General features: G+C 42.5%; 1 protein-coding gene across 2 annotated transcripts; it reads left to right on the top strand.

Annotated features, from left to right (window-relative positions):
* The first annotated feature begins 609 nt into the window (after positions 1-609).
* On the top strand, positions 610-26,869 carry FSD2 (fibronectin type III and SPRY domain containing 2). 2 transcript variants are annotated; one of them, XM_075069653.1, is made up of 13 exons: positions 610-732; positions 3,657-4,513; positions 4,603-4,698; positions 5,536-5,769; positions 7,640-7,662; positions 8,817-8,938; positions 11,620-11,775; positions 12,596-12,730; positions 13,741-13,894; positions 14,444-14,577; positions 17,194-17,326; positions 22,331-22,507; positions 25,790-26,869. In XM_075069653.1, the coding sequence occupies exons 2-13, from the start codon at positions 3,737-3,739 to the stop codon at positions 26,040-26,042; spliced, it is 2,394 nt and encodes a 797-aa protein (XP_074925754.1). In that variant the 5' UTR covers positions 610-732; positions 3,657-3,736; the 3' UTR covers positions 26,043-26,869. The 2 variants fall into 2 exon arrangements, with proteins under 2 accessions (XP_074925754.1, XP_032646515.1); XM_032790624.2 differs by having other exon boundaries at positions 610-744.
* The last annotated feature ends 753 nt before the right edge of the window (positions 26,870-27,622 follow it).

Raw genomic sequence — 27,622 nt, 5'->3', positions numbered from 1 at the left:
GATAGTCTGTATGTATTGGTACAATACGTATTGGTACAGTATTAACAGAAATAAATGTATTTAAAACATATATACAAATTAATTACTTGTACCATAATGTTTTCTAGGATCTGATCTTGGCTTCCCATTGAAATAAATAGCAATACTTCTACTGACTGAAGTGGAGCAGGACTGTGCCATTTAAACTTTTATAAAGAAGCTAACAGATATTTAAACTTAAGTAGGTCAGTGCATGCGTGTGTGTGTGTGTCTGTGTGAGAGACAGAATATATGCTCCCTACATAAGGTATAAGAAATGTTACTTACTCTTGACTCACTACTCTGTAAAACATGTCTAGGTTCACTGACAGACACCGCAGACACTTTTAATAATATCAGCAGAGTTCTCTATTTTTAAGGGAACATTGCATAATTGTTTAAAGTACTTCAAGCCTGGGAACCGCACAAAACTTTTGGAGTCATTTTTTCAGTGTATGACATTCTTCCTGGTGACACTTATGTAGTGTGCAGCTGAATGACAGCTGGGACAGATCTAAATTTGTCACTCTTGCTCATAGCTGACATGTCATTTGAGAAACGGTCTAGAATTACTTTAATACATCTTCCAGCTGCAGTCACAGGAAGCTGGCAGGGAATTACCTTCATGCGAATAAATTTTTGCTAGGAAAAATAGATGCGAAGTTTGGTTCATCTCGGTTATAAGAAGAATTTATGGATTCTTAAGATAAGAAGGCAAGTTTTTAGGTAGTAAAAGTTCATCTTTTCTTATGTGTTTTGTATTGTTGAACCTCCAGGACTTTAAACATACTGCATTATAACTGTATCTATGTTTGTAAATTGAGCAAACCACATAATCCAGAAAGTTTTTTGGCAGGAGAGTTCCAGACACTTTTAATTACACTTGTTTTTAATGTATGTAATTGAATTACAGCATGCTAGGCAAAATACTTGCTATTTCAGTTTTGACTTTAGTAGCAGATAATTTATAGTTTGTAAAACGGAATGTTTGGTTGTTAAATTATAAAAAATCTTTGCAAGAGTTAGACTTTTTTTCAATATATATTTTAATATTGCATGACACCCAAGATATAAATGTGATTTATTGTATTGCCTGTGGCATATATAATATGGTCTGCCTTTATCAATATTTTTAGGTACAGTGAAATGTGTTAAGTCTAAGTTCAACTTTCATATCTTCAGTGACTGTGTTTGTATATAAAAGCAGAGGTTAGACTGTGTTCTCAGTTACACCAACGTAACTCTGGAGAATGGAATGTTTTCCACCAAAATTCTCACCAGTTCACCTCTAAAGTGATAGTAATATTTGACATCTATTAAGCCAAGATCCCAGTGAACTAATCATATTGCTGGAAATTGGCTGTTATTCCATGATACATGTTTTAAAAGGAAAAATTTAATCTCTCACAAAAATAGAGAAAAAAAGTCTTAATAAAACATTGTTAGCCAATTAACTGCCAGGAAATCAATAAAATCACAGAAAAAAATGTGAAGGGATAGGAGCTAATGGAAACTGTAAGAGCTTTGAATGGCAATTTGGAAACCTTCCAAAGGCTACAGCTACAGCTTCTAAATGGATTCAATAAGCTTGATGATGACTGACAGTTTTGATTCTTTCTGTGAGAGGAAGAAACTCACATTGTCATTTTAGAAGCCTTAAAATGCCCAGCTGAGGTGTGATTAGATGTAACTGTGATATATGTTCATTAACATGCAATGGAAATGTTTAAACTAACACTTGAAATACTTCTATGAACTCTTCAACCATAGCAATAAACTGCTGGAGACAAAACGAAATGTATTTATGCTCTCCATGGCCATGATCTTATTAGTACTGATGAGCTGCATGGCGTTATAGTGAATTTTCAAACCTGACAGAGCACACCAAATGTTCTCTGAATATTAACATAAATTCTTATTATGATGTCAGCTCCAGGTTTGCTAGAAGACCAGGGGTGGGGACTGTTCAATAAACGATGAGAGGACTTTGGCAAAACACAGTAGGAGTGTGTGAGGTGGAGTGCATTACTTCAGTAAAACAGGATGCTTTATGCCATGATGAATGGCATGTAAATTCCACCGTCAGTAATTGGTTGTCTCCTTGCCTCTATAAGTCTATAGATACAGAAATAGTTACATACATATGTAGGAATCTATACATATGTATTTAGAAAATTATACTTAAATTACATGCAATTCTCCCAACCCCCCACCCCAAAACTCCTATATTAAAAGAACATTATGAAGGTTGTAAAGTCAAGCACTCAAAAATCATCCTCTGGGTGGACCAGCATTAGAGGTGGGTGAGACACTCTTTCCCCATTTTCTCCAAACACAACCCCCTTCTACTCAGTCTCCTTCGGCAGTCTCTGTCCCAAGCCTGTCTTTCCTCTACCTAGACAGTTCCACGCCACAGGCTTCTCATCCCAGGTCTCCCTTTCTGGTTCTTCACACAATCTGTCTCTCTTCACCACCCTGGCCTCCAGTCGTCCCACCACCTGCTCACATTCTTTAGCTGCACTGGTTCCCAGTTCCAAGATCGATCCCCAGGCTCCTTGTCCAATTTCAGTGTGTAACCTCTAGCTCTTTGACCCAGTCTCTTTGCCCATCCAGGCCCAGTTTTCCCATTGCACTTTGACTCCTTATTAGGAGTCTCTTCTTCTCTTCTTCCTCTTCAGTTCTTTCCCGTTGTCCCACAGATTCTCAGTCTCAGTCTTCTTGCCTAGCTAGTCCCAGTCTCCTCAGGCACCTCATCTGAACTCAGTTTTCACCTCCCACTCCCAACTACTGGCTCATAGTCCCCCCGTGGCTTCCCTCCATGGCTCCCAGTCCAGTCTCCTTGCTCAGCCAATCCCAGTCTCTTTGCACAAATCTACTCCTTCCTTCATCCTCGCAGGTCCATCTTTTGTCCTCTCTGCATTTGGTTCAGGCAGTTTTCTCCTTTGGGCTGCCTGGGCCCAGCACGGGGTCACTGAGAGCAAGGAGAGACAGGCTCCCTCCCTGCACTCAGTTCCAGGGCATAGTGCTGGCATGCTTCACAGCAGCCCACAGCTTCAATTGCAGGGAAATTTCTCTCAGTCTCAGTGCAGATGGGCATTTAGTTGTTAAAATCTCAGAAGTCGACTGAGCATGCGTTGCAGTTCTCTGATTGCCACCTTGGTTCATTAGCACTAACTGTAGAGTTACACTTTTTGCTCTGGAGGTCCCCCAGTTTAGTCGCTGGTATTGGCCCTACCTGGCAATTGACACTTTACCATTATCCAATATAATAACAGAAGGATGTGACAAAACTGCTTTTTAAGATGTTTGTATTGTGTCACTCCTGCATGTCACGTTGACTAGGCTGTTCTTCCCCCTGTTCTAGTGGAAACTCTGGTTTCCACTAGCCACTTCTGCAGAACATCAGTCTCCGTTTTATCTTTCTGTCTCCATGCTCACAAGAGGCCTTAGGTGTGTTTTGGATGAGCCATGGCAGATCCATTGACAAAAGCAGAGCCCTGTTGGGAAATCCATCTATTAACTCTGGTATTTTCCAGCCAGGGCCTAGGTCCAGATCAACGGCAGTCCTAAACACAACCTCTTCCGTCTGTGCGTTTTAAAGCAAACACACAGCTAATTCTTTTCTTTTTATTCTGAAGGACTAAAACACATTTCATCTGGTCATCTGGAAGGCCTTATTGGGGATACAGTACCGCTGGCATTCAGCCCTGCCACTGCAATGGAGAATGAATTTGTTTTCAGTAGTGATACAGCAGCTTTAGATCCAGCCACTGATCCATCAGCATCCATGATGTTTCCAGAATCTAATGAAAATGAGCCTGAAGGCTTAACTTTTTATCACATGGATCTCTATGAATCAAAGGGAAGATTAGAAATCTTTCCTGAAGAGCCAGCTGGAAGAGAAGATGGGGCTCTAGGTGAAACCAGTAAAGAGTCAACAGAGCCCGGGGAAGATTTTTGCAGTTCTGACCGAAGTGCATATGACTTGGAAAAGGAAGTTGATGAACTAACAAAACTATATGGACTTGATGAGGATAAAGAAATAGATCAGAAACTTCTTGGTGGGAATATAGCAACAGCTGGGATTTTAGAGAGCAAAGAGACACCAGCTCTCAAGGAAGATGTAGCCACAGGATCATATGGCTCCATATATAATGCACCAAAGAGCAGTTCACCAGTAAACGGCTCTCAGCGTAAAGAACACATGGAAACCACAGAGGAACAGGAACTTCCTGGCAAGGATTCTCAAGATGAATCTCAACACCTACACAATGCGAAAGCATATGATGAGTTGCATAATCATGCAAGTTCCAAAGAAGAGCTTAGGAGTGATGACAGGCAAGCTGAGCAGAGTATTCAACCAAACAGTGAAGAGGAAGCTGCTGATATTTATTGTGCTACTTGCAAGATTCCAATTCGAGCCTTTGACAAATTGTTTGGTGATCATAAGGACCATGAGGTGACCCAGCTTGCCAATGCAGTGGAAAGTGCAAAGGTAAGAATAACCCACGGGGTCTCTTCCATTATTCTGCATATTTGTTAAACAGTGTTCAAGCCTATTAATAATGATGCTGTGTTTGGTAGGAAGAGATTCAGAAAAACATGTGTAAATTAGAAGAACAGGTTACTGAAATGGAAAACTTTGCCGGTCACTTGGAGGAAATTTTCATTACTGTAGAGGTAAGCAGTTTGCGCACTGATTAACTCCGCAATGTGGGACCAGCTGAGTACACAGCTGCTTTGACAAGACTGCAGTGTTCACTTTTATACAGGATGAGTAATTACAGCAATAGAGGCCATGGTTACCGTGCACAAAATGTAACATGATACAATGCACTGCAGTATATCAAGGGCTAGATTCAATCTTAGCTTATTCCAGCTCATCCCAGGGTGCCTGGCCCCGATAGTGGAAAATCTGAGTGGAAGGAGGTTGCAGTAGCACAAGGTAGCGGCCAGTGGCTACAGCCAGGCCGTGCTGCCTGAACAGTAAAAAGCTGCTAGCCAGGAAGCCCAGATTTGCACTTAAATCTTCCCTCCCACTGGACCCCTCACTTTGGGAGTGTGAGGATATAAGCATTAGCTGCTCAGCTCCCCAAGAGTGAATGCATGGATCCCCAATGGGGTGCTATGGTTACCCCCACTGCAAATATATAGGTGGAAACACCTACTTATTGTAACTGGAATGTGCACCTATTCGTTTTTCTAGATTTTAGTTTAGAGGCTGGTTTTATTCCTCACACTATTGTTTTATTACACTTTGCTAGGTTTGTATTATATCTGGAATGAATGTACAGCATCCCCAATGCTTTTGTGGGGGGTGAGGGAGCTTAATAAATGGTTATAAAATATGGTCATTATTTATAATCTAATGATAATATTACAGAGTCTAGTAACTATTTATATGTAACAAGATTGTCTTCGTTGTAACAATCACCTTGATTTGATATCAGTAAGATTTTTCTTCTTACTGACCTCAGTGGGCTTTGATGAATGAATTAAAACCCAAATGCCTTCCAGGAGAATTTTGGGCGCCAAGAGCAGAACTTCGAGATGCATTACAATGAAGTGATGCAAACCCTAACTCAGAGATATGAAGAAAAGGTTGAAGGCCTTGGGGAAGAGAAGAAACAGAAGCTAGAAGCCTTGTATGGGCAACTGGTCAGTTGTGGAGAAAATCTTGACACCTGTAAGGAGCTGATGGAAACAATTCAAGAGCTGTGCAAGGACAAGGAGAAAGCTGATTTCATAAAGGTAAAGTAATTAAACTGGCAAGACCTCTTAAGCATGGTCTATTTCCTCACAATTCTGCCCAGTCAAGAGTAGAAGGATCCAGCATTAAGATCATGAGTGATGGACTTTCCATAGAACATTCAAAGCTGGTCATGCGCTCTACCTGCTAGGTTTATGATGATGTCAGTGCTCCAGGTGCTTTGCACATGGTACTAACTCAATCATAAGAAGTTCAACATTACTAACATTCATCAGCAGAGGTTTGTCACTGGTAAATTCAATGATTCATGTGTGTCATTCTGACTTGGAAAATACTGTTTGTTCTCCAGGTCTAACTACGTAAGAAACATTTGAAGTGCTTAGCAGTGTTCATTGCCGCATGCAGTCTTAGCTTTCTAGCTCTAGTTTGGGCTCACAGAGGCAGATTAATGTTTCAGTAGGATGTTGTTTGCCATCACTTTGTTTTGCTCATTTTGCCAGGAAATTCAAACATGCAGTTAAATTGGAGGCCCCAACTGCACACACGAGGGACTCCTGGAAAACCATTAATGAAACCTGCCGTTGAAGCAACTTAGAGAAATATTTTTCTTTGACAGGCGTCCCTTCTCTGGGAAGATAACAGGAATTTTCAAAGTCGATGAGTGATCACTCTAACTTGAACTGTTCTATGATTGGCGTGTGTGGGCTGTTGGGAGGACTAGGGAGCAATTCTGTAGCACAGCAGCAGCAACTTCAGAACTGGACATTGCAAAATATAACATAACACTCTATATCACTTGAAGTCTAACCTAGAATATTAGAGTTGGAAGGGATCTCAGGAGGTCATCTAGTCTAACCCCCTGCTCAAAGGGGGACCAATCCCCAACACAATCCTCAAATCCTGCTCTCAAGGATTGAGCTCACAACTCCGGGTTTTGCAGGCCAATGCTCAAACCACTGAGTTATCCCGCCCCCCCCGGATCTTTTCTATTTTGATCATTTTGATTTGGCCTATTGAGTGCTTTTCATGCTCTGACATTCCCCTTTTCTGCTGCCTCATTGGGAATAGCCCAAAGCAGTATTGCATTAGCCCTAGTAGCCATTTTTTCAATCTCTTCTGAGGTCAGAATGCTCCCCTCATGCAGCACGGAGGGGAGGAAATGGATGTTGATCCCAAGCTCGTGCAGCCAACAGATTCAAGCATGCTGCTCAGGTTGAGATGGAGCAGCACATGCTGTGACCTGGACTCTCCATGAGCTGCATCTCTATATTATAGATGAGAATGGCCACAGCCTGCCTCCCTGAATTCAAATCAGGGTGGCCCTCAGCCGCCTGGAAAATTACCAGCCTGCCCTAAGTTAGGCAAAGTTTGGGCAGCTTTGTTTTATATTAATGGGTGGTGCTCAGTCTCCATCAAATAAGTGTCCATCACAGGGAGTGGGGGGCATTGTAATTTCTAAGAGAAAAGGAAACAGATCGTTCAACAAATGTATCTTCCCTTCATATCTGCAAAGGACATCCAGATCTCTCCACAGATTTTCCTTTCGCCTCAGAGATGCTGCTTGTTCCTGCTAGAGCCAATCTGTGGGCATGATAGCAAGTCTTTGCACTCTTGATTTAGTAGAAGCTAGTTGTGGGAACAGAGGTTGGTTGGTGCTGATTTACATCCCATGCAATCCTACTGCAATTTAGCTCAGTATCTGGTCAGCTGAAAATAAGAGTAAGCCTGAGCTTCATTCTTGGTATCGGAAGTGTTATGAGAAAACAAGCTCTTTAGCTCTGTGTGGCAGCATTCAGAACAAAACCAGTCAGACAAATCTGATCTTGTATAATCTGCTTTTGGGTTAATAAGCTAAATTGCTCCTGTGTACATGGAAGACTTGCTATCTTTTTTCTCTCTCTCTTTTTATAGGCTGCAGTACCCGTGGTGGACAGGTAATATCAATAGTATTTTGTTTTGCTTTTCACTCCTTCTCATCCAAAATAATCGTCTGAAAACGCTAATGTTGGGCAGCCTGTGTTCTCAAGTATTTACTGATTTTGTGACAATGTTCTATCTTTGATGGGGTGCTCCGAATGTTACTGAAGCTAGGAGTTAGAGCTCTATGAATCTTTCATCATTCTAGTTTAAACTGCGGCTGGAAAAGTCTCCAAAACAAGTTCAACAGCTTGAAACTGATTCTGAACTAATTGAATAAAGCACATATATAAGAGACAGAGCGTAACTAAATCAGTGTCACTTTGATTTAGTGATAGAAAACTGATTGCAGTGACTGAAAAACAGGATTGCTCAAGTCTTAAAGAAATCCTCTGGATACAAAATCTGCCTCATCTGGGCTCTCTAAATACACAGTTTAGTAACAAGCTTATTTATACATTAATAAGGAGGTTTAGTAAATGCAGCCAGGGGTGCTCAAAACTGATAACATGAAATATAGTAATGCTCAGAAAAGAGCCCTGGGATATGCCAAATCAATTGCAAAATGTATGTTTTAATTCACTTCAGTCCATCATAAAAACAAGTAGAAGAAAAAAGGGTTGGCTTTGTCTTTTTAACTACCATATAGCACCTAGTCCACTGAGGCCCTGACCTGGCTACTGTAATATGAATAATAAACAAGAATGCAGTTTTTGGAAGCAACAGCTTGTTCCTTCAGAATTAGAGCTTTAGGGGAAAATGTTCTCGGTCACCTGCTTAATGGGACCACCCTATCTAGCATGCCAGCCAAACCAGTGCAAGACCAAGAATGACAAGGGGATGGACAGTAAGAACTAGCAGCAGGGATTTGGCCCAATTTGGATATAACAAAATGTGAGCACGAATCTTATGCAGATCTGAGAATACATTTCTGAGTACATGATGTGAGCAAGTGACAAATGGAAGCCAAGGTATGTCTTGTGCAACCATCTAGCCATTGTTTAAGAAAGGACTTTGCTCTCTTTTTAGTGTATCAGATAAGACAGCTTCTTTATGAATGGCAAAATAAAGAGTTCTATCTTCTTGTTAACCCTGATGTTGTAGCCTGAAAGATCTCTCAGAGAGGATAGTACTATCATCTTATAGGAATCAGGCTCTTTTACACTTACAGGCTGAGAGAATTTTTAAAAAAAGATATGGATTTAGTGCTTTCAACATCGCCAGACTTTGAAGACAGAGTCATAGATTTTTCTGATGTTCAACAACTAATGGATTCCATTAATACCATCGCAGGTACTCATTCTATTTGATCCTTATTTCAATCCTATTTAAAACTCATTATGAATGTCATGTTGAATGGAAGCCTATTATTTATTCCTGGGGGAATTCTGCATCACAGCGCATGCGTAGAATTCATGGCCCCCGCAGATTTCTTTGCTTACCCAAAGAAAAATGACTTCTGATGGGGAAGCAAAGGGAAGCCGCAAGAGCGGTCATGTGCCCACTCCCTGGCAGTGCAGACAGGTTGGTTTGGGCACCCAGAGCAGCCAGTAGACACATAAATAACCACCTGGGTGCAGGGGGTAGGGCTGGGTAGTCATGTGTGTGTGTGAGAGAGAGAGAGAGAGACACTCTGTCCCTCTTGCTTGCGTGCTATTGCAGCACACTCAGTGTGGAGGGGCAGGGCTTTGGGGTGTTTCTGAAGAGATGGGCATGGGGCAGGGCCTGTTCCCTCAGGCAGAGGAAAGTGTAGTAGCCTACCTGCTTAGTGAATTTTTCCCATTGTTCTTAGTGAATTCCCCCAGGAGTATAAAATGGGTGTAAAAATTTCAAGGCTCCTTTACATTGTCAGAGTGGTGTAAAGGAGCTTTATTGTAAAAGACTGTATGGCCTTATGGTGCTTTAGTGATCAGAACTGGTCTAAATTTTTGGACTGAGAAAAATTCCTATCAAAATGTGCTCCATGAACTGTTTTCTACTGACCTTTTCGGAGATTGTCAGTAGCCAGTATAAATTGTGAGTTTGAGTCCCTAGCCCTCATTTGCTCTTCAGTTGCCTATGATGTAACATTGAGCAGATGGCTGCATATATTTGTTGACTAATAATTAGAAGAAAAGGGTCAATACTAGCTACATTAATATTAGACAGAGGGGGGGTTGTGATTTCCTCCAATGTGCCCCACTCCCATTCTCTATCCATTGTATTGTGATCTAAATAAATTACCAAAATAATTGAAACTAGCTGGATTATATTGCATTATTTTGAAAAAATATGCAGAATTTTGCAAATTTTAAAATATTGTGCACAGAATTTTTAATTTTTTGGTGCAGAATTCCTGCAGGAGTAATTATTTCTTTTAAAGGATACTTGCAAGGACAAAAAGTTAGCTATGTGCTTATATATTTTGTTTGTTTGTATATTTATGATGGATAAAAGAGGCTTGGATGTTATTGTCATAGATTTTTTTTTCCTGCTTGTTTTTTAACCTTAGAATTATCAACACTGTCAAGTATGGTCTTTCTTCCCTAGTTTTGCTGGGTGACTTTATTGGAAGACTCAGAGAAGTGGGTTCAGAGTTTTCTCAGCTTTTCCTTGAAGTAGCGGTGGTGCTGACTTTGAAACAAACTTGTCTACCCTTCCAGCTCATTGTACTAAATGGAGATTAATAAAAAACAAAAACAAAAGTTTAAAGCAGTTTGAACCACTTCTCTCAATTAATCAGATTTCAGTTGTTTGCTCTCCTGATGTTACCCTGTAGTTCTCCAGTCATCCCTGGAGTCCACAAAGGAAAACAGGGTACATAAGGTTTGACTTTCTAATTATTAAAAAAAAATCCCCTTTGAAAATAAGATCTTTCAGGCCTTCTTTATGTATCATAAAGAGTCAGAAAAGGCATGGTACTTTTTTTTCCTGTTTGCTGGTCACCTTTAAAAAGTTGTATTGAAAGGTTTGTCATGTAACCTGTTTGCCCTTGAGCATTATGCAAGTCAAGTATTTAACGTGTTCCCTCACACTTGTGCATTCAACATTACCTCCAGAGGCTCCTAAATACTGGAACTAAAAGCTTTATCTGTTGGTAGTGTGGTATTTAGATGTTCCTTGTAATTATTAGAACTGGGAGCACTGGCTGTTGGGAGTCTTAAAGGACAGGAAACAGGAAGGAGAGAGGAGGAATTGAGGAGGCAGAGTGAGAGTTACAGAGGGTGCAGCAGCAGCTTGGTAAAGAGGTTTCCACTTTAAAAATAAAGTCCTGTTGAAGTTTGTCAGTACCTTGCCTGGTTGATACAACAGGTAGGCAATAGTGCAGATCACTGTAGACTTCTCTGCTGCAGCATCCTTCATCCTGTTAGCTCTGCATCCTGTGTGGTATGAGACAGCTTCCAGTTTTCCCTCCCTTTTTCACAAATAGTAAAATTAACCTATATGCACAGGGCCGGCAGCTCTCAGGACAACCAAGTTTAGGGAGCTGCCGTAGGCTGAGGTTTATGTTTTTGTTGATTTAAAGCAAATCCCCGGAAGGGGGTCAGTTTGAACCAAACTCTAAGGGGCCTGGTTCTCATTCCCACTAGTTTTACACACTGACTTTAATGGTGTTACTCATGATGCACATCAGTGTTAGTGAGGGTAGAATCAGGCCCAGTGTGTGTAGACTCTAATCAGAGTCAGGGCTCTATGCTAACATGGGGCTGGTCTATGCTGTGCAGCCCTGTGTGTGTGTGTGAATTGTATAACACGCTAAGTGTTGCACCCTAACAGCTCCAGGTAGACCCTGCTGATGTGCTCTGAAAGGTTCCCACGTTAGTATAGTACTGTTTGCAATAGGATTACGTCAATGCACACTAGGTACCTTTTTGTTTTTTCTCTGTTAGTAACATACCATGCTTCCACTGAGGGAAAGTACCCTCATGCCATTTAATGTTCCTCTCATCACTGACATGTGTGTTCATAAACTGAAATATCTGTCTTCATTTCAGCTCCTTCTGCTCCAGTGATAAATCCCCAAGCTCCCAACTCAGCAACTGGCACCTCTGTGAGAGTATGCTGGGGCCTATTCTCAGATGACACTGTCGAATTCTACCAGCTATATTATAAACAAGTCAGTGATGACACACCTAGTGAGGCACAAGCTGGTAAGAAGGGACACATGTAGGCTCCAGTTCAGAAAGGAACTGGCTTCTGAAACCATCTTCAACAGCAGTCTCAAAAAGGGTTTCAGTGAATACAGCTGTACCTGCTGCTCTGAGTGCTCCGGGGATGGGTAGCTGATCTAACTTGAGGTATTTCAGAGCACAGCTCACCAGATTATCTACGTGGCAACTTAAAAACCCACAATCATTTTGCAGTTTAGCTCAATGCCAATAATAAGCTGCAACTCTCCCCTCCTGCCCAGCCACCCCAGTTACAAAATTGCATTAGCTAATCCTGTTTGTAGGACCGCTTGTTGAAAACAGTTCCAGAGCACAGTCAATTTTCCAGCATAGATGGAGGCCTGAGAGTGCTGAATGGGCTGTTTAGAAAGAAAAGCCAAACCCATGTAAACTTTACAAGATCCAAATAATGAAAACGACATTCTTTGAATGGCCTCTGCACATTTCCGCTGTTGGGATAAATTGACAGTGCTTGGGAATGTGCAGAGTCCATCCTGAAGAAACTCCACTGACAGGCGAGTAACCTTCATCATTCATTTTTGTTTAGTTTGGGTGGTATTAATACCACAGAAGATGTATGGGATATAGAAGATGGATGGGATATAGGATAGATGGATGAAGGCACCAGCCGCTGTACCACGACTGAGTTAGCAATGTGATCTCAGAGCTAGTCAAACAGAAACGACCGAAGAATGGTGTGATACTCAGCTCAGAGGCACAATAAAAAACAATGTTTTCCAGCAGTTGGGGATGAATGTCTGTGTAAAGGAACTGCATGAATACCTGGTGTTTTTCATTTCAGAGCTCATGCTAAAAGTGAAAGAAGCATACTGCACAGTAACGAAACTGATGCCAAATACACAATATGAATTTTGGGTCAGTGCTTTAAACACCGCCGGCGTCAGCCCAGTGAGTGAAAGAGCAGTTTATGTGACAGGTAAATGTACTTCATGACTATAATATGAGTAAATGACTTTCGTATTGAAGTTAATGATAACTCTCTGGACTTTATAATAATAATGCTTTATTCAAACTGATTCTGCTGGCTTGGTGGTTTTAGTGCTGTGTAACTCCATTGGATTCAGTGGCGTTACTCCTGATTTATATTAGAATAATAAAGAATGGGCATTCAAGGACACAAAACAAGGTATTGGCTAAGCTAGAAATGGAACCCAGCTCTTCTGGTTCCTATATCTAAGATATGGACAATGCTACTCTCTCTTCATGGTTTGTAAAGTTTTTGCTATTTTGTCCACTCGGCCGCACTTCGTAATTGCAGGGCAGTAAAGTAGATTTTGATTCGTGATTAGACAGAGCCACAGAGTTCAGATCCAGATCATTCAGGAGTGCTCAGATTTAATTTTAACTTTTTTAAAAAAAGTAAACGTGAGTGCAAGGAGCACTTTTGAATAGGCAGTGCTATCAGACTAGAGGCAATTTAAGTAGAGTCTATGCAATGCCTCATAAAATCTGAAATGCATCAGAATCAAGCTCAGTCCCTGGTTTGCTGTTCTCTTTCCTAGAGCAATTTAGAGTGAGAAGTCCTCTCTCCAGAATCTCTCTTAGGGCCTTAGGATAGCTGGCTGATGCTCTATTGTTTTAAATTAATAATCCATGCAGTGAAGATAAAGGACAATGGCAAAGATAAACCCACATGAAAAAGAACAGGAGTGCTGGACCAGCAAGGATTCGCATTTCGTTCTGATCAATTGTTTTGTGGTTGCTATCATAACTTTAACAGGTCCAAGAACGCTTCTGACTAGCACTGGCATTTATCTACCCAAGAGTTTTCTGTACATTTGGGGAGGTCATGAATGAGTTTATCATTTAATATCAAATATCAATTCTGTGGAAATTAAACAACAACCCAGGAATGTTATTTACAAAGCATGTTTATAGATAATCCCATAACAAAATGGCTTAGAATCTATTTTATCTACATTTTAGCTCCTTCACCGCCTATCATTAAAAGAAAAGAGAGCCGAAGCTGTGAAAATGCAGCACTGGTGTGCTGGGAATCTGGAAACATGAATCCTGTTGACTCCTACACGGTTGAATTGTCCAAACTAACAAATGGAGAGAATGGAGATATCATTACAGAGTGAGTCAGTCATCTATCACGCAGTTTGGGGATATGAAACAATGTCATATGGCATGCAGTATATTTCAAAGCACTTTTAGGTTAAAAAGATGAGACAATATACCCTGAAATATACGAGTGGATGATGCACAGCACAAGCGCTGGAGAATCATGAGCGTGTTCCCTGTTTCCTGACTGGATAAGTTCCACTCCTATTAGTATTTTGGTGTGAACACATACAGAAAACAAACTTAAAATTTGCTTTCCATATAAGAGAGGAGTCACTTTCTGTGACTTTAGTAAACTTGATTGCACAAATGTTTATGCAAAGTGAATTTATAAGGAATTAGAATGTGGGTGAAGTGCAGTAACTTTAAAATCTGAATAAACAGGCATTTCCCCCTCCAATATTCACTTTGGTGGCAGCTAAGCTGGAAAGAGTAAAATACTGTAAATGGTTCTAGGTTTAAAGAGAAGCTAATCATTTAATTGTGTTGTTTGGAAAATAGCTTCAAAAGAACTTACCTTTATTCTGCATCTTTTAATTTTCCATTTATTTATTTTCTACAGATCTATTGTTGGAATTCCTAACTGTGAAGCTCTAATTCAACTGGAGCCAGGACAAAGTTATGTTATCTCTGTAAGAGCTGTAAACATGGGTGGTCCAAGTGAGAGAAGTGAACCTGTCTCTATCCACACCACAGGTGCTGTGATAAATCTCTAATCAGCTTTAAAAGCCTGATCCAAAGCCCACTGAAATCAATGGAAAGATTGCCACTGGTTTCAACAGGCTACGGATCAGGCTCTAAATCTCTTGCATCTAGTCACAATTCTGGTATTTCTTGTGAACTGAATTTCTTGTAATAGTAAATATCTCATTTTAACTCTACATTTCAAAATGATATTTGTGGATTATATTTGTTGCTTAAAAATTACTGATGTTTCAAAATGCTGCTGAAAGACTAAATCAACCCAGTGACTGTGGGTATTTGCCATGAACCTACACCATGTCAAATGTTGACATGCAGACAAACCCGGAGGGCTAGTTGGTAATTTTTCTTGACTCCTAGAATTACTGCCTCATAAAAATGGTGCTTCTGGGAATTATGGAAGAATTAGTCAATCAGCACTCTTCATAATAGTTACGCAAATCCCTCCTGCACAGAATTTCTATTGTTGGCCATGAGGCTGATTATGTGGTCTGGTTCCCTTTACTCTACAATTGTAATCATGTTATCATCAAATGTGTGACATTTCAACCTGCATAAATCAATCTAGGTATTTGAAATTGCAAACAGCCGCTTGACGTCTGTTTGCCCTGCATGTGTTTGCTTTCAGTAACACTGCCAATAATTGCCATGCTGTTGTTTGTATTGTATTTGCATTGAAGTAACTGCATTTTGATTATGCTGATTTCCCTTGGGGTTAGTGCCAAGAGATTTACCTTCACAAAGTCTACATTATGCAAACTCCTGATATTACTGGAAACGGGAAACACCCAAAACTGGGATGCTAGCAATGTCATCAGCAGTGAAAATGGATGCTCTGGGTTATCATCAGAAAGTGCTTTTGCTTGGGATGAAACACACACTTTCATTATTACCCCCAGGGCCGGCGCTTCCATTTAGGTGACCGCCTAGGGTGCCAGGATTTGGGAGAGGGGGGGCAATTTGGCGGCAGTGGGTCCTTCCGTGCTCCGGTGGCAATTCTGCGGCGGGTCCTTCACTCGCTCCGGGACCCACCACTGAAGTGCCCCCCAGACCGGGAGCGCCGAAGGACCCCCCTGCCGCTGAATTGCTGCTGACCGGGAGCACGGAAGGACCCCTGCCTAGGGCGCCAAAAACCCTGGCGCTGCTCCTGATTACCCCTGCAGCACATGTTGCTCTTCTCCAGCATGCCCTGGACACAAAGCATCGCTGCTGCACCAGTGCCAGGATTGGGGGCTGTCTCATGGGAGACAGGGACAAAGGTTGTTTTACGCTACTTATGCACTTCCCCTTTGCTGGGGTGGCCAAAAGCTGCTTTGGCCCCTGGTCAAGCCTGAGGACTGCTCTAACTTACATCCAGTTGCCTATAAACTGTCTCCAGGAATTAAAGAGTAATTTTTAATTAAAGATTATGTCGTGATAAAACCTCCAGGAAAATATCCAACCAATATTGGCAACCTTACTATAAACTCTAGGTGCCATGGTGCTAGTTAGGAATAACTGAAGCTCAGCAGCCTTCACCATCCCTCCATACTCCCTAAAATATCCTGGCATACCCCTTGCCCTGAGTGTTCCTGTAGCTAGCTAAGCCTTCTCCACAATTGCCAGTGAACCTCCTCACTCCCAGATAGGAGGAGTTCCCTGGGAAGCACCTACCATTGCTTGATAGTCATTTCACACAGTGGAACCAATGTACAGTAGCTGCACTGCAAAAATGAACTGGGCCCCACGTTTCTCTTTCTCTGCTGGTTATAACAGCATTAACATAAATACAAAAAAGCAGCCTTTTGTTTCTGCTGGATGGGCAGCTTCAGTTTTGCTCATTTTTGTTGGGGGATCAGTGGCAGTGATCCAGCAGGTCTTACCTGCTACCTAGCGTAAGAGTCTAGTGCAAAAAGTTCTTGACCCTGCTGTGACTTCCTGAGCCCTGCTTTGGTCTCTTTGTGCTATCTGGGGATTTCCCCAGCAGTTTCTCCTTGCATAGGGGAATCCCTAGGTGGTGCGGTGCACCATCTAACTCCACATTCCAAGGAATAAGACACCAAGTGCATTGTGCTCTGGTGATCCCCTGCTGGCACGCTGACCCGTGGGGCCATGCTCAGTCAGGACTAGTTTGGAGCAATCCTACATTAGGGGCCGAAAAGACCCCTGGACTGGGGAGCTGCAAATGGCTCCATTGCAGCTTCTGCAACCAGTACTTACAGGCAGCAGTTGAGGATGGAGGCCATAGTGAATAATTCAAACCCCTTTCCCAAGTCATTATTTTTTTAAAATACCTTTTGGATTATGATAGAGATGAGCCAAAACTGGAACTTCAAAACCCACCCCATAATATTTCTGAGAGGGTATAACATCTTAATACTTGGTTCTCAACCCAACTCTTGGCTTTTGGTCCTAGGCCAGATGAGGCCTGTTTTCTGTATCAGGGTGACTTTTGGCCCATAATGGAGGAAACTCACAAGATCAGCCTCTGACCCATTTCCAGTTCCCTAATTAACCCCAATCTGGATCCAGCCACTGCTTTCCAGCCCAGTGTTAGTTTAGGTATACATTACTTAATGCAATTTCGATGTGCTGAGACAAATAAATTACAACCATTCTGCTCTCTTGTAGGCACTTACTTTTATCTTAATGAGGACACTGCCCATCCTTTGCTGTCTGTTCTAGAAGATGGATTAACAATTGCTTGCAGTGAAATAGAAAACCTAGAATGTGATTTGTCCTTCCGTGATAACGGTTTTACAAGGTACACATAGGAATTTAGCACTCACAGCAGATGTACTTTTTTTCATAGCTGGTTGTTTTTTGTTTGCGTGCAATAATTTTAAATTTTCTTCAAAGCGCTTACTGACTTGAGATCCCTCTTTATGTTCAATTTAGATAGAGATTAACTTCTACCATGCCAAAGGAAAGCCTCAGGGCAGCATATTGCTCTTTTAGCGCTGTGTTTATAATGTATAGCGGTCTCATTTTTCAAAAGTGCCAATAGATGCCTCCATTTTTGGGTTCAAATGCAAGGCACCTTAGAGGGGCCAGACTTTTCAGTGCTGAGCACCTGCTCTTTGAAAAGCAGATCCTTTATGGCATTTCAAATTGTGCCACCAAAATCACTAGTCACTTTGGAATGTGGTAGGCCATTATACTGATGTGATTCACACCATGAGCTTGATAAGAGCCAGTGGTGGGTGAAACTTACCACACAACTTTTTTTTCAAGCATAAAATGCAGATTCAGCAACACTGAAGCATTTAGTAAATTAATGTGGATTACACAGAATTGTCATAGTAAATATAAATAAAAATCAAACCATTTAGTTTAGATATTTTCACAACAAAACACTGATTTTTCTTCCAGTTAGAAATAACTTTGAGTTTCAAAATCTCCTTTAGTTGTATTTAAAAAACAACAACAGTTACAAATGGTCAAAATTTTAAAAAATCTTTTTGATTTTGTCAAAATAAAATATTTTGTTGGATCCAAAAGACAATTTCATCTGATTTTTCGATTTGCTGAAAATTTCAAAAAATTTCATTATTAATTCAATTTATGTTGGCATAACTTATGTCACCCAGGGGTGTGAATAAACCACTCTCATGATGACATATATTACACCAACATAAGCACTTGTGTGCACAGTGCTAAGTCGGCAGTAGAACGCTCTCCCGTCAACATACAGCATCTTCACCACATGTGCTGCAGCTGCATTGGTACAGCTCTGTTTGTCAGAGGGTGGAGATGGATGGCAGGAGAGAGGTCACTTATGTGTAGACATGCCCTCAATCTCAGCACAAAGGTGATTGTTTTAAACTCACTTCAGCGTTAGCGCTCCTGCATGCCCAGAATAGGGGTGACAGGTAGTGTAAAGAGCCACCTTTGCCTCTACACCAGGCATGGGCTGAGCATAGCTTGGGAACTAAGACTCTGACCCTCAGACATTCGCGAAAAGCCCTCATTTTTGACTTAGTCCCTTTTCAGAGCAGAACTCCTTTAAACGGCTTCTAGGCTCCGTCGCTTGGTAATCAAAACTACCCCAGCCATTCAGAGGGACATTGTTATTGAACTTCATATTTTTTTGCTTGCTGCTCATTTGGTAGCATCATTAGAATTTCCTCTGTGATTGCTTCAGCTTGTGTTATATAAATTATATCGTCCTTCTCATTGCATGACACTTGTGCACATAGACAGATCACTTGCCTTTGAAACTCATTTCCCTTTTAATTCTGCACAGAGCCCAAAGCCCAAAGATGAATGTCACAAAAACTGCTCAAAACCATACCTCTTAATCCGGCAGCAGTGGGATTTGAAAATTAGCATAATTACTAGATTTTTTTTTTAATATAGTGATCCAGCGCTTGCACACTTCATAGGCTCCCTCTCCTATTACTAAACACTGCCAAAGTTGCCATGGCAATGCCGCTTCACACATAATGGAACACAGGGACGTCTCTATGGGTTCTTATTCTTGCTATTCATGGATGGTGATATTTGGGGCTGTTTTTATTTGTTGCTATTGAAAGGAAACCACCTAGCCTGCTTCTTACTAACAATTAACTATGGCTAAAATTTTCATAAATGCCCAATTGATGTAGGAGCCTAAATCCCATTTTCAACAGTGACTTAGGTACTAAGGCCCAGATCCTCACAGGCATTCAGATGCATAAGGGCCAGATTTTTAAAGGTATTAAGATGCCTAAAGATGCAGAGAGGCCCCCTAGTAGAATTTTCAAAAGCACATAGGTGTCTAACTCCCACTGATTTCAACACCTTTAGGTGCCTAAATATATTTTAAAATCTGGCCCTTAGGAACCTAAGATTAATTGAAAATTGGTGCAATTTAGTAGCCTAAGGGTCAGATTTACAAAGGTATTTAGGCTCCTACAGATGAAGATAGGTGCCCAGAGGGACTGACAAATGTGCTTAAGCAGGTTAGAAATTTTCAGTAGGAGTTAGGTACCTGTCTCCCTTTGTTTCAGCTGAGTTGCCCACTTAAATACATTTGAAGATCTGGGCTTAGGTCACTTCTGAAGAAGGGATTCAGGCTCCAATTGTTACCCACTTGCTTAAACTGAAGCAAAAATAACTTTTTATTAAGAATCCTGAGATGAGTTTTTAAAAACTGGAATCTAGCTGCATTCGTTTAAATTACACTGGTCTCAGCATTTCAACATGGCCCAACCAGGAGTCCGGAGTGCTAGGCCAAATCTGAAAGATGTGTCACTGGCCACTCTCAGAGGCAGGATATTAGACTATATGGACCACTGGTCTGGCCCAGTATGGGAATTCCCATGTGCCTTGCCCTGTGCCTATGTGAGAGCCCCCACATCCTAGCACCCTTCTTCCATGTGCAGAACAGTAGTTAGCGCAGAGGATTTGAACCTCAGTGTTCTGATTTCAAGCCAAAAATTAGGCCTTTTTATAGTTAAAAGAACCAACCCACCATTGCTCAGGTGAAGCATGCATTTGCTACAGCCACACACAATCCATTTCCAGGCACTGCCAGGTAAATATCACAGAAGCAGTATGGACTCTGCATTAGTACTGGGGGTGGAGAAAGCATAAAACTTAGACCTTTTATGGCAAACATCAGGCCTTTTCGCCAAGAGATTAGTGTGTGACTAGATGGCACAGTGGTAAAGGAACCAGGAGCTAGAAGATTTTCTCCATTGAAGTCCATCCGATGATTCTGAATGGGAGTTCAGACATCATCCTAGGGGCTCTTTTATGATGCACCTAAATAGCTGGTGCTGGCACACTAATAATTCTGAACTCTGAGACTGAGTTTCTGAAGCTGTTGTGAACTCTCTGAACCCTCTATTATGCCAGGATACTGGAAACAGTTCCTGTGCCAAAATCACTGGTGCTACAAGGAAATTCTGCAGCAAGCTTTTTTCTGAAAGGTTCTGTAATCTGAAACCAAATAACGCATTTCCTAACCCTCTAAATCAGGGATGGGCTTGCAGTGCTGGCTTCTCAATCTGAATTACTATGGCAATCCTTTGTTCCCAGATGCTTGCACATCTTTTTTGGCATGTCCTCCCCTTCTTCCCTCCCCACCCCCCAAACTCATACAAAATGCAGGAGCAAGAATTCTTCTCTGAAGTCAAATTTCAACAGTCTTTCTCTACTCTTGAGGCATTTACTTGGGCTTCTAATGAACTACAGAATTGCTTTAAGTGGTTGCTGCTTAGGTGCTGCATGGCCTAGGAATCTTCTCTTGCCACTTATGCCTCTCTTCATGCATTAAGCTCCCAGCATGCCGGGATTTTAATCATGCCTAGAGGCAGCTGAGTTCTGCACTTTTGCCAGCTAAGTCCTTTGCCTTTGTAATTTACTTCCATAAAATAAAAACCGAGCCTGTAAATCTGCAATTAAAACTTATTTGTGTGATTTATCACCAGCTCTGCTCTTTGACATTGACATGAAGGGGGCCACAGCATTGATCTTTCCAGAGGAAGACTGAATACAGCTGGCTAGCCCTTTAGGACTCACTGCCCTTGATTAAGTGTAGTTGAGAAGTTTCAGTAACATATAAATTGCTAAAGGCACTAAACAAATGAACTCAGCCTCTGTCTAAAGGCCCCATGAGCCAATGAGATATAAAGACAAGTTTGAGAGGGAACAAATTCAGAAGCAGTTTTGACACCCATCCTGCTCTGCATACAAATACGCGGTTAGAGTCTGCCACTCTGACTCACACTGAGGCTTATCCTATTCAGTAAGTAGCCCCATTACTTCTAACACTTTGAGGTGCATGTTTGTGGTGGGTGAATTGGAAGGTAACAGTAAAGCCCTGGCTGCATGGGAGAAACACACATTTATAGCTAAGGGTTAGCTTGGCCATGTCCCCTTTTCCCTGCTACACTGACAGCAAGGAGCATATTGGAAAAGTCCCAATCTTGCTTCCAGACCACAAGTGGATCATGACTGCTCTGGGCCAGTTAAGCAGATGTAGGACTCGATTCTGCTGGCAGCATGGCACAAGGTGGCTGTGCCATACCAGAGGATTAGACCCTGGGTTTCTGTGGATTTTACCTTTACTACAATAACCAGCCTGTGGAATTTTTAGCTAAAAAACACCCTGATGGAACTGTGGCTCTTATAAAGCCTGATCCTGCACCACTGCAGTCAATAGGAGTTTTCCTGTTGACGTCAATGAATACAAGATCAAGACCCCACTAAAGCACATTTGTCTGGCTCTGTGCTGCTTGCTGTATGTGCTGCTGGAAATGAAAATGCACAGTGAATAGAAATTGAAGCTTATTGCTAAAACAGTCTTTCACACAAGCCTGATTTAGCTGTGATATGTTAAACCCCATCATGTTCATTATGGTATAACAACAGTGTGTAAAACCTGTATCTTGGGACTCCATTTCTAGCAAATTACTATTTGGCCTACAACCAAAAAATATATGGTATTATTCTCTCTCTTCCTGTAAGATCTCAGCACACGCTTTTATTGTATGCTATAAAATGCATAGACATACATCTAATGACTTTTAAAAAGTTTAACAGGATGAGTAAATACTTCATTTGTATTCTCTGGGCCAGAGCCTCAGCCAGTGTAAATTGGAACAGTTCCACTGACTTCAGGAGAGCTGTATCAGTTTATGCTCGCTGAGGAGCTAACCCACTTCGTTGACAAGTCAGCTGGATCCACTTTTATTGGTAAATATTTAATGTTTGTGCACAAGATTTAAGCATTTTAAATAGTATGCATATAAAATCACATGCTCTGGTTTTCCTTCCCCAGATGTATTGCTATCCTGGGAACCATGATACCATTCCAAGGGAAACATTACTGGGAGGTGGAAGTTGATGAAAATATGGAATACAGAGTTGGCGTGGCTTTTGAAAATACTCACAGACACGGGTACCTGGGGGCAAACAGCTCATCCTGGTGCATGAGGCATATTGTCACACCAGCAAGGTAAACACTCTAGGCTGCATCACTCCAGATTCTTCAGGAGCCACAGCAAAGAGAGCTGTATGTGGAATCCAGCAATGGGCAGATTACAAAAAGCCTAAGCCAGCTATTGAACAGTGTGGTTGTGAACTTCCATCTTTGGCTCTGTGAACTGGTAATGGAAAGATATATTGGAAACATTATACAAAGGTCTTTTAAGCTGCTTAATGGTTCTAGTCAGCAGCAGCCACCTCTCCATGAAGTGGGCCATCCCACATTTAAATCCAAACAAAATCAGTGTTGTAAAAGTTAGTCACAGACCCCCTTTGAGATCATTCAAACCCCCAACTGGAAACAGCCCAGGTGACAGATCCATTTAGACTGTAAATGATGCAGGTATTTGGCTAAACCCAGAAGTACATAATTTATTTGATTCCTTTCCCCCTGCCGAGACACTTAATGGAGATAACTAGATGCAAGGTGTCTTTCTTGCTCCTCAGCTAAGCCTGCAGGTCAGGACCCAGAGAGAACAGAGTGCTCCTGAGCACAAGGGCCATTGCCAGGGTAGCACTTCCAGTGGTATAATATGGCCCCAAGGTGGCTGTCACAGCTGTAGTCTAGTGCCTCCTTTGAGCCACTCACCAAAATGCTGTAAGGGGATCCAGCCGCTGGCTCCCCATATATGGGAGTCTCAGCAGAGCCCAGGCACTGTCTGTTTCTTGAGGTCCCTAGGCATGCTCTCAGGGTGGAGATCCTCTTTCTAGCACATCCTCATGAGAGTTGCAACCATGGGATCCACCCCAGACACCCCCTCACCCCATAGAGTAAACACGCAGTCTCCCAGAATCCAGCCAAAGGTGTGAGCTTTTCTGGTTTACCTCTTCAAGGCGGCATACGATAGGCATAGCATATAATATACAGACTCTTTGCACAGGAATCTACAGCATTTTTGCTCCTTAATAGCATGAGAAACGGGCAGATCTATACAAAAATAATAAATCTTACACACATTTCCTTGCCTCATTTTACTCACCGGTTCAGAGCATTCTTTGGGCTGGCGCCATCCAAGGACCTTCTGTTGCAGTGCATGGCTTGGGCTCCGAAACATGGAGCCTTCTGCCCCCAGCTTGCCTATTCTGACCGGCCACGTTCCCCTCTTCTGCCCGAAACTTCCTGTGTGTGTCTTTCTGAATCTTCTCCCTGCAAGTCCTTTTATCATCTCCTTCTTTGTGACCTCTCTCTCTTTTGTCATGCTTGGAGAATTTCCACTTCCTCCACTCCCCCCCTCCCTTCAGACAAAAGGATGAAGCATCTTCTGCCAGCTCCAGGCAACTTCCTTAGCAAATCCACTGCCCCACGTTGCTTCATCCTGGCTGGATGGTAGCTGGGCTCTAATGACCCACCATTAGGGTCTGGTGGACATGTGACGCAAAGTGATGGATACACAGCAACAGAGGGGCATTCATGATATAGCAGTTTTCACAGTAACTACTTTGCCATAGCAACCAGAATTCATAAGTCATAAACAGGTTCCATAAGTCATCCCCAAGACCACTGCTTCCCTATGAGCACCCAGGGGCAGGTGGGAGATGCAGAACACACTGCAGTGGTTTGCAGCAAGCATTAAGAGCACTCCTTGAGGCATTCCCGCTGTGTGCCTCACTCAGGGCTCCACCATTGAGGGAGTCCCCATGCTCACCACCATTCAATGGATCAAGAGCTCAATTTGGACCCTGGCTAGGTGACTGTCCTGTTAATATCTGGGCTCGCCTCTCACATAGAAAGGGCTGCTGCTCACTTCCAGGCCAGACCTACCAAACTTATTACCTCTTCTACCCCTGCAAGAAGGCTGGTTTGATTTCCCTGCTAAATGTGGCTAAGATGTGCAGTTAGTGACTCTGGGGGAATCTTATGAATAAGGACTTTAGGGGGAAAGATAAACTGACATGGGCAAGGCTCTTTCTGAGTCACTTCCAGGCCCTTCTTCTGTAACACTTAGGGAAAGCAGGCTGCCCTCGAGAACAGGCTGGGAGGAGCGGGTGGTGAGGGAAGAAGCTGTCCCTTGTGAAATGCTGGATCACTTCACTGCTACTACTGAAAAATGGTTCCCATTTTCACTCCAAAGTGCTCCCACAGGAACAAAGGCTATGTGTTCTCAATCTCGACACTGTTAAAAAGCCTGCGTTTCTGGCTGCAGCGCTCTGCCCTGGGGAGCTGGTATACGAGCGTCTGAGCAACTGTTAAAGGAAGTGACTTAATGGAGGAGAAAAGGTCTGACTCCATTACAAACACCTGACGTGGCAAGCACTGAAATCAGAATGCTGTTTGCTTGTGATGTTTAGTTGTATCTCAGGAGTCATGACTAAAGATACCATCATCTAGTAAATGAATATGCATAGCTAGAACCCAGTGGGTTTTCTCAGCAGCACCATTCTTGTTGAATTAGGAGTTCTTTTGAGACAAGTAGCCAGAGATGCAATTTAGAAAATATAGCTTTACAACTGGAGCTAGTTACTTTGGATGATATCAACCCCTCCACTAAATTATACAATCTCTGCTCAATGGGCTAAATTCCTCCATCTGCTAACAGAAGCGAGCAGTGTCAGTACCCCAAAGGAGCAGGGAAGATGGTTCAGCAGCATCTACGTCCCCTGGAGCACCTTCCACAGGACTTGGGCTCAAGGGATAATAGGGCTGGATCTAGAGGGGGTGGAGTAGCACAACAGTTGTTCTTTAGACAATGGTCCTTGCCAGAGCCTGCAGCTATTCAACTGCAGATCTGAGCAGGGGATAAAGCTGCTCTAAGCAAGATTAACTTCCAGTGGATTCTACTGTGCAGCTGGAAGGGGAGGTGGCTGGTACAGCATAACTCCTATATGATGGGGGTGGCTTCTGAAGGTGTACAGATGCCTACTGCACCTCAGGTCACTCACTCATTTGAGGCCAAACCCCTGCACGTTTAGCAGGGATGGGGAAAAACATCAGAGGTCATAGCCCCCTACCTTGATTTTTCCCAGACGGGGAGAATCTGGGCCTGTGTAAAGATTCTAAGACTGCAGCTGACAACTATATACGCTGCAGTTTTAAAGAGACTGTTCATGCTGTGGGTGGGGTGAGACAGTCTGTACATTGCAGGCGAGGTACAGCTGTACATACACTGTGTGCAAGGAGGGATGGTCCATACATTGTGGGGTAGGGCAGAATGGGATGGTGTTGCAGGGCTGTCCATTCACTGTGGGAAGCAGCTTCCCTCTACAAGCGGCAGGATGCAGACAATTGTTCATTTCTTTCTATTTTAATTTGCAGGCACAAATATGAATTTTTGCACAGTGGGACAACGCCAGACATTAGGATTACAATTCCCCCCAAGAGGATTGGCATCCTGCTGGACTACAACAACTGGAAATTGTCTTTTTTTAATCTGGATATTGCACAGCACCTTTATACATTCAACAGTCACTTCCAGCACTATGTGCACCCCTGTTTTGCTTTAGAAAAGCCTGGGGTCCTAAGGATACATAATGGCATTGCGATGCCCACATCTATTACTCTTTTATGATCTATGGCTTTGAGTGGCAGCTGCTGAGCATGGCACATCTGTGTAACAAACTGACAAAAGCCCTATATCGCAATCACTTTCTCACTTTTAAGTACACAGTTTATGCTTCAGCGAATAGTTAAAGGCCCCGTAATACATGCAGAACTCCTGTGGAAGGCATCATCAGCTGAAGGCTTGCAGGATCAAGCCCGCAGACTGCTATATCTGTCCTATGTCATTCAGAAGCTTCATAAGCTCAGAAAGTTTTTCCCTTGCTGGAGGTGGACAGGCTCATGCTAGCACACTAAAGAAAGCAGCATGCAGACTATGGCTTGGGCTGGAGCTCATGCTCTCAGGTCGAGGTAGCAGGAATATTTCTAGCTGAGCTGGGAGCTCACTCTTACCTGTAGTGTAGACATTTCACAAGCTTATAAGGGTATGTTCACAGAAAGAGAGGAAATAGCTCCAGGGACTGACTTCCTGTGAAAGGAAAGTCTCTTCCTTTTAGGGCACTGGTTTGAATCCAGCCCAAGCTAACAGTGAAAAGCAGTTTGATCAATGGGAAATGAGTCAGTAGGATCAGCCCTGTTCTTAGTGGAGAGGAATTCAGATCACAAGAGCCATCACACTCAGCTCCATTGTCAGCAATCTCCAGAGAAGGCCAGGTCCAAACAGGTATGGAGATTTACCTTCCTTGTCCTTTCCAGAGACGATCGCATCAGCTGAGGTTTGACACACAGAGGGGACATTTGAGTTGGGAGGTGTGATTCCCTACCCAGGCTTCAGAGTAGCAGCCGTGTTAATCTGTGTCCGCAAAAAGAACAGGAGTACTTGCAGCACCTTAGGGACTAACAAATTTATTTGAGCATAAGGTTTTGTGGGCTACAGCCCACTTCATCGGATGCATAGAATGGAACATATAGTGAGGACACACACACACACACACACACTCTCTCTCTCTCTCTCTGAAAAGGTGGGAATGGCCCTACCAACTCTAAGAGGCTAATTAATTAAGATGAGCAATTATCAGCAGTTATCAGCAGGAGAAAAAAAAACTTTTGTAGTGATAAGGACAAGGTGTGAAGATACTTAACATGGGGAAATAGATTCGATGCGTGTAATGGCTCAGCCATTCCCAGTCTCTATTCAAGCCTAAATTAATTAGTATCTAGTTTGCATATTAATTCAAGTTCAGCAGTTTCTCCTTGGAGTCTGTTTTTGAAGCTTTTTTGTTGCACGATTGCCACCTTTAAGTCTGTTGTTGAGTGACCAGAGAAGTTCCATTCTATGCATCTGATGAAGTCGGCTGTAGCCTACAAAAGCTTATGCTCAAAGAAATTTGTTAGTCTCTAAGGTGCCACAAGTACTCCTACCCATGCTAACTCACTAAAATGTAGACATGTAGCTGGGGTAGCACAGGCGATGACTCAGGCTTGGCACCCAAGTACATACCCACCCAGACGCCCTGGATATGTTGTGAGGTGGCTAGCCTGAGGCACCACCTATGCTACCCCCACTATATCTATGCATGCTTGGAATTACCTCCCAGCTCAAATAGAGGTACCCAGAGTGAGGATGGCAGTCTGCATTGCTTTTATGCA

The sequence above is a fragment of the Chelonoidis abingdonii genome, chromosome 9, assembly GCF_003597395.2.
Source record: "Chelonoidis abingdonii isolate Lonesome George chromosome 9, CheloAbing_2.0, whole genome shotgun sequence".
Lineage (NCBI taxonomy): Eukaryota > Metazoa > Chordata > Testudines > Testudinidae > Chelonoidis > Chelonoidis abingdonii.
Note: the sequence above shows the minus strand (reverse complement) of the source record. Positions and strands in the feature narration are given on the sequence as shown.

What these genes read in the sequence shown, in the direction of transcription:
- FSD2 (XM_075069653.1), top strand. Translation starts at nt 3,737, where the DNA reads ATGGAGAATGAATTTGTTTTCAGTAGTGATACAGCAGCTTTAGATCCA. An exon ending in ATGCAGTGGAAAGTGCAAAG is followed by an intron (nt 4,514 to 4,602) that starts GTAAGAATAACC and finishes TGTGTTTGGTAG; the next exon opens with GAAGAGATTCAGAAAAACAT. An exon ending in AAATTTTCATTACTGTAGAG is followed by an intron (nt 4,699 to 5,535) that starts GTAAGCAGTTTG and finishes AATGCCTTCCAG; the next exon opens with GAGAATTTTGGGCGCCAAGA.